This window comes from Eriocheir sinensis, chromosome 38, assembly GCF_024679095.1.
Source record: "Eriocheir sinensis breed Jianghai 21 chromosome 38, ASM2467909v1, whole genome shotgun sequence".
Classification (NCBI taxonomy): Eukaryota; Metazoa; Arthropoda; class Malacostraca; order Decapoda; family Varunidae; genus Eriocheir; species Eriocheir sinensis.
This window is the reverse complement of record NC_066546.1, coordinates 17,230,284-17,237,473: the sequence shown is the minus strand read 5'-3', so window position 1 is coordinate 17,237,473 and position 7,190 is coordinate 17,230,284. Positions and strand designations below refer to the sequence as shown.

Here is a 7,190-nt window from a genome sequence, read left to right as displayed (position 1 = left end):
TGGTTTTCATAATGCTGACCTGCTGTTTAACTTGTGGTCTTTCTTTCCTCTCGCACGCAATCACTACAGGGGCCTGGTTCAACCCCGCCCAGCTGGATCCAAGAGGTAAGGCGTTCTTTACCTCCCTTATCCATCCCTGATTTCCCTTGGACACCTCTGATTTGGAGTCTAATGGCCCGTATTCTGAGTTGATTTCGGCTCTTGCAATTTCCCAAGGCCGTAGAGGAGGTTACTCGGGTTCTCATGAGTTCTCGGAAGCCTTGTACAGCCTTGTCAAACTATCACTAGGCTCATAAAACTGCCCATGAAGGTACCCACAACTACCTCTACGAAAGCCTTATTAAGTGTGGGTATACAGCCTTGTCAAACTATCACTAGGTTCATAAAACTGCCCATGAAGGTACCCACAACTACCTCTACGAAAGCCTTATTAAGTGTGGGTATACAGCCTTGTCAAACTATCACTAGGTTCATAAAACTGCCCATGGAAGAACCCGCAACAACCTCTCCGTGTGTAAGCCTCGAAATGCCTTAGAATACGGGTCTAATGCTCTTTATCTTCCTTGAATCTCCATTGAACTCCAGTGATTGCCCATTTAAACCGCTTCCTTGGAGTCTGATTCGCTTTGCTGTTATCTGCATCGTCTCCCCAGTGAATGCCAATCTGTACAGGGTTTGAATGCTTTGTACAGGATCGTAGAGAGCGTGTGTGTGCTGTTTATACTTGTGTGAAGGCTAATATTACTACTACTGCTACTACTACTACTGCTACTACTACTACTACTACTACTACTACTACTACTACTACTACTCTCCCATCACAAGTATCTAATCTTCATGTAGAATCAACTCCCAACGTGAGATCCAATCCCTTTAACACAAGTATAAATGGTATAGAATACTTCTCTCTTTCTCCCTGAAACCTTTAAACCCCTCATCATCTGCCCTTCCAAACCTGCATCCCTTGGGGTCTATATTTCTCCCAAGACTGAAGGAGGAGGATCCGATTCCTTTCTGTACCCGTGAACCTCCAGATGCATTTTAAACCCTTATAGTATGCTGATCCTATTGCTGTGCAGTGTATCGTGTTAGAATGCATTGAAACCTTTTAGAATGCATTTGAATACCTTTTATTGAATGTTTTTGATGTTATTTTGTCTTTTTGTGGGTTTTAGTACCATTGTTTTTCCTTCCCTTATAAAGAAATGTTGTTTGTGTTGTTTTTGTTGATGTTTTTTATGGTATTTTTAATGTTTTGACTATGTTACGGGAGAGAGAGAGAGAGAGAGAGAGAGAGAGAGAGAGAGAGAGAGAGAGAGAGAGAGAGAGAGAGAGAGAGAGAGAGAGAGAGAGAGAGAGAGAGAGAGAGGAAAATAAGGAATTAGAAAAGGTGGAGAAGGAAGATGATTAATAGAAGAAGAAGAAGGTGAAAAGGAGAAAGAGAATTAGGTCAAGAGGGTTACCGTATAGGCATAAGAGGATTGTTAAAGAGGAGTAAGAGGAGGAGGAGGAGGAGAAAAAGAAGGAAGAGGAGGAGGAGGAGGAGGAGGAGAAGAAAAAGGAGGAGAAGAAGGAAGATTGAAGAAGTAAAGATGGAATGAGTGGCAGAGAGAGAGAGAGAGAGAGAGAGAGAGAGAGAGAGAGAGAGAGAGAGAGAGAGAGAGAGAGAGAGAGAGAGAGAATGGGTGAGGTTAGGGTATGGGGTGTGGCTGAGAGAGAGAGAGAGAGAGAGAGAGAGAGAGAGAGAGAGAGAGAGAAAGGAGAGTGTATTGATCGCAGACTGAGAACGCTGCACACACACACACACACACACACACACACACACACACACACACAGCCCCCGCCCGAAAAAGTTAAAGTGTGTGTGTGTGTGTGTGTGTGTGTGTTACCCTTTCATTTCAGCCAGAATTTGCAGAGTACAAAAATATCCTACGAAGAGAACCCTTAAATTTGCAAGAGAAGGCGGATATTTACAGAGAAAACGCTTACATAAAAATTCGCAAAGGCAACCTGAAAATACGCAGTGAAAACCTTACGAATTTCATAACTAAAGCTAAGAAAACAAACGCATGAACCATTCCTATATTATCCTTAACTTTCTTTATCTTGGCTAACGAAGCAAGGCGAGGGGAAGGTCTCACGGCGGATTAGACATGGCAACAATGCTTTAGAACCGGCAATTAGCTAACTGAAAGGAGGCAATTGGCAGGTATTATGGTGGAGTCTTGGTAACAATGATTTAATATACTGTTCTTCGTGTAGTTAACTGGAGACTGAAAAGGGAACAGACGTAGCGGAACAGGCCTAAAGGTTTCTTATTTTAAACTTACTAGACTGATAGAGGACAGTTACCATAGGCCTACTAGACTGCATAGAGGACAGACGTAGCGGAACAGGCCTAAAGGTTTCTTATTTTAAACTTACGAGACTAGACAGAGGAGTTACCATAGGCCTACTAGACTGCATAGAGGACTTACGTAGCGGAACAGGCCTAAAGGTTTCTTATTTTTAACTTACTAGATTGGACAGAGGACAGTTACCATAGGCCTACTAGACTGCATAAAGAACAGGCATAGCGGAACAGGCCTATAGTTTTCTTATTTTTAACTTACTAGATTGGACGAAGGACAGTTACCATAGGCCTGCTGGACTGCATAGAGGAGAGGCGTAGCGGAACAGGCCTATAGTTTTCTTATTTTTAACTTACTTGATTGGACGGAGGACAGATACCATAGGCCTGCTGGAATGCATAGAGGAGAGGCGTAGCGGAACAGGCCTATAGTTTTCATATTATCAACGTTGCCTTTTTATCAGCAGCGGCTTAAACCGGAGGCAGGACTTATCATTATGCAGTTATGTTTGAATATATCGATTTACTGTGGTCGATGATGCAGGAGAAGGAAGAGGAGGAGGAGGAGGAGGAGGAATGAAGAAGAGGAGGTGCATTGGCGGGCAGCTGCAGAAATCAGAGGAAAAGAGAAGAGAAGGAAAAAGGGAAAGGAAGAGGAGGAGGAGGAGGAGGAGGAGGAGGAGGAGGAGGGTGGGTGAGAAAAGGAAGGAAAAAAGAGGAGGAGGTTGCATGGGTGAGCAGCTGATGAGATGAGGGATGAAGATAGGAAGAAAAAAGGGAGGAGGAGGAGGAGGAGGCAGGTGTCAGCTTTAGCCAGGTATGATGGAGGAGGAGGAAGAAAAATAAAGAAAAAAAACAAGAAGTGAACGAAAGGGAAAGAAGAGGAGGAGGAGGAGGAGGAGGAGGCAGGTGTCAGCTTTAGCTAGGTATGATGGAGGAGGAGGAGGAAGAAAAATAAAGAAAAAAAAAACAAGAATTGAACGAAAGGGAAAGAAGAGTAGGAAGAGGAGGAGGAGGAGGAGGAGGCAGAGACAGGTATATACATTAGGAAGGTGTACATTCAAGACAGGTGTTCTCAGGAGTGCCAACCAGTGCCAGAGGAGGAGGCGAGGAAGGGAGGGTAAGGGAAAGAACGAGGAAGAGGAGGAGGAGGAGGAGGTGGGGAAGGGAGGGTAAGGGAAAGAAGGAGGAGGAGGCAGAGACAGGTATACAGCATGAGGAAGGTGTACATTCAAGACAGGTGTTCGCAGGAGTGCCAACCAGTGCCAGAGGAGGAAGGGAGGAGGAGGAGGAGGAGGAGGAGGAAGGGAGGGTAAGGGAAAGAAGGAGGAGGAGGCAGAGACAGGTATACAGCATGAGGAAGGTGTACATTCAAGACAGGTGTTCGCGGGAGTGCCAACCAGTGCCAGAGGAGGAAGGGAGGAGGAGGAGGAGGAGGAGGAAGGGAGGGTAAGGGAAAGGAGGAGGAGGAGGCAGACAGGTATACAGCATGAGGAAGGTGTACATTCAAGACAGGTGTTCGCGGGAGTGCCAACCAGTGCCAGAGGAGGAAGGGAGGGTGAGGGAAGGGAGGCAGGTGGTGGGCGTTGAGCATAGGGGAGTGAGGCAGCTAGCTTGGGAGTCGTCAGGTAAATATAGCGCTGTGTTACCCCGGGCAGCCTGACTATAGCCTGGGCAGCGCTTGGCACACCACCAGTTCTGGCTTACGGCGGGCACGGTCTTCCGCTCTCCCTCCTTCCCTCGCCGCCGGCTGAGTCCGGGTCCCTCCTCACCGATTTCCTACGTTGGGCTCTCCCCTCGGACACCGCCATGAGTGAGTAGTGGCCCCGTGAAACCCAAAACCGTGACCCTCAAACCCGGGTACTCGAAATACAGTCAGTGGCACCCATAGGTCTGGTTCACGCCCGCCGGCTTCGTGGGTGACGTAGTGGGGTGAAAATGTGTCCAGTACTTTTGTGTGTGTGTGTGTGTGTGTGTGTGTGTGTGTGTGTTTGTGTCTATTCTCGTCCTGAAGTACACCCGCCAGAGAATTGTGAGCCCGTTGGACGATTTGATCTCAAGGAACCGACCGAGCTGAAGCCAAGCATAGGTCTTGTGTGTGTGTGTGTGTGTATGTGTGTGTGTGTGTGTGTGTGTGTGTGTGTGTGTGTGTAGGGACTGCCGGCTTTCATTCGTGTGTGTGTGTGTGTGTGTGTGTGTGTGTGTGTGTGTGTGTGTGTGTGTGTGTGTGTGTGTGTGTGTGTGTGGCTATTCGCGTCCTCACCACCACCACCACCACGATCATCTTCATCACCATAGTTCTAAAAGTACCACCACCACCACCACCACCATAGCAATAAGTACCACCACCACCACCACCACCCTCATCACATCACTATCACGGGACCTCCACACTCACATATGATAAGGCATTCGTAGAGGCCGTTTCAAGTATCTCCATGGGGACAGTTTGACAAGGCTTCTACACCGTGATCGTGAAAAGCACTCACGAGAACCCGACTAGACTCCTTTGTGGCGTTTGGAAATAGCTCTCGTGAGGGCCTGAAGCGTCTGAGAATACATACGTCTGTGGGCTCTTGGGGCGTCCCGGTGCAGTGGCCACATCCGGCACGGTTTGGGAGGTGACGCGAGTAACTCAAGGCAACCCGCCAGCCAGGGAGGTACACGCGGCAGTGAAATCAGGAAAGGAATCGGGGAAATGCCAGCCAGACCCTTGAACAGTAGTGACACGCCTTGGATGGCCTCAGAAAGGTCTTATCTTGAAACTTAAATGTAAAAATCCCCGTAGCAGATGTTAGATATTGGATTACTTGAGGTGGCGACAGTGGAATCAGGAAAGGAGTCGGGGAAATGCCAGCCAGACCCTTGAACAGTAGTGACACGCCTTGGATGGCCTCAGAAAGGTCTTATCTTGAAACTGAAATGTAAAAATCCCCGTAGCAGATGTTAGATATTGGATTACTTGAGGTGGCGACAGTGGAATCAGGAAAGGAGTCGAGGGAAATGCCAGCCAGACCCTTGAACAGTAGTGACACGCCTTGGATGGCCTCAGAAAGGTCTTATCTTGAAACTGAAATGTAAAAATCCCCGTAGCAGATGTTAGATATTGGATTACTTGAGGTGGCGACAGTGGAATCAGGAAAGGAGTTTAGGGAAATGCCAACCAGACCCTTGAACAGTAGTGACACGCCTTGGATGGCCTCAGAAAGGTCTTATCTTGAAACTGAAATGTAAAAATCCCCGTAGCAGATGTTAGATATTGGATTACTTGAGGTGGCGACAATGGAATCAGGAAAGGAGTCGAGGGAAATGCCAGCCAGACCCTTGAACAGTAGTGACACGCCTTGGTTGGCCTCAAAAAGGTCTTATCTTGAAACTGAAATGTAAAAATCCCCGTAGCAGATGTTAGATATTGGATTACTTGAGGTGGCGACAGTGGAATCAGGAAAGGAGTTTAGGGAAATGCCAACCAGACCCTTGAACAGTAGTGACACCCCTTGAATGACCTCAGAAAACGCTCATATCGGAACTAAAAGGCACAAATCCCGCTGGAGTGGTTACATATTAGCTAACTTGAGGTGGCGACAGTGGGATCAGGAAACGAGTTTAGGGAAATGCCAACCAGCCCCTTGAACAGTAGTGACACGCCTTGAATGACCTCAGAAAGCACTCCTATTTTAACTATAAGGCAGAAACCCCCGTAGCAGAGGTTACGTATTAGCTAACTTGAGGTGGCGACAGTGGAATCAGGAAAGGAGTTTAGGGAAATGCCAACCAGACCCTTGAACAGTAGTGACACGCCTTGAATGACCTCAGAAAGCACTCCTATTTTAACTATAAGGCAGAAACCCCCGTAGCAGAGGTTACGTATTACCCAACTTGAGGTGGTGGCCGTGGAATCTCCTTATATCATTGTTTCCTTATATCTCGAAGGCTTTATGTAGTGCCTAGTATTAGCAAGACCTGGTGGCTAACGTGTACTAACGCAGCGCCGGTAAGCAACAGAGTGGAGGATTCCGTGCCAGGTCTTTGTGCCTAGAGCCTTGGGCCACACTCACACATATAAAGCATAATGTGTGCTGGCTCGCGTCGCCGCCCCGCCACCCAACCAGACATTCCACCTGGCGAGCCATCATAAGCCGCTACTTCTGCCTTGCTCAAAACGGGACTTCCTTAGCGTAGCACCGTGGCTTGGCTCTGTATAGTCAGTTGTTCATCCTGGTTACTCCTTCTGTTACTGCTTATTAAAACCTCTTCCATAAGCGCTACTTCTGCCTTGCTCAAAACGGAACCTTAGTGTAGGACCGTGGCTTGGCTCTGTATAGTCAGTTGTTCATCCTTGTTGCTCCTATAGGTATCCCGTCCTTTTCTCCTTTCTTCCTCCTCTTCCCATGTTCCTACCCCTGTCGTTTCTTCGTCTCCCCAACTCCCTCACACTTCCCTTACCTTACACCCCATACACTCCCGCCCTTTCTTCCCTCCTCTCTCCCCCGTCGTTCCTCTGTTCCTCCAATCTCCCTTACACTTCCCTCCCGTATACTGTTACTATACTTACTTAAACCTCCTCCAAAAGCCGCTACTTCTCCCTTGCTCAGAAAACGGAACCTCCTTAGCGTAGCACCGTGGTTTGGCTGTGTATAGTCAGTTGTTCATCGTGGTTACTGTTACTACTTACTACAACCTCCTCCTCCTTCTCTTACGTTATTCTTGGCAATGGGGCGCGCTGTCACTGTCAATTCTGTAAGATGCGTTCAGTGGTCTCATTACCTGCTGGAGAAGGCTTGGATGCCATCTGTCAGCGGGTTCAAGACTTCACACGGTCACTGACTTCTCCACGTCT

General features: G+C 47.8%; 1 protein-coding gene and 1 long non-coding RNA gene across 4 annotated transcripts in view; one reads left to right on the top strand and one right to left on the bottom strand.

The window, feature by feature from the left end:
- LOC127008780 (reticulon-1-like) overlaps positions 1-7,190 on the top strand; it is a 54,470-nt gene that overhangs the window by 36,946 nt on the left and 10,334 nt on the right. The window contains exon 2 of one of the 2 annotated variants that reach the window (XM_050881165.1): positions 70-105. The exons of the other annotated variant lie outside the window; for it this stretch is intronic. Within the exon in view, the coding sequence (XP_050737122.1) occupies positions 70-105 (36 nt within the window). The remainder of the gene's footprint in view (positions 1-69; positions 106-7,190) is intronic. 2 annotated transcript variants of the gene reach the window in all.
- LOC127008782 (uncharacterized) lies at positions 5,708-7,084 on the bottom strand. 2 transcript variants are annotated; one of them, XR_007761339.1, is made up of 3 exons: positions 6,956-7,084; positions 6,009-6,642; positions 5,708-5,856 (listed from the first exon to the last, which is right to left on the bottom strand). It is a non-coding gene; the product is annotated as an uncharacterized LOC127008782 (long non-coding RNA). The 2 variants fall into 2 exon arrangements; XR_007761338.1 differs by lacking the exon at positions 5,708-5,856 and having other exon boundaries at positions 5,921-6,071; positions 6,225-6,642.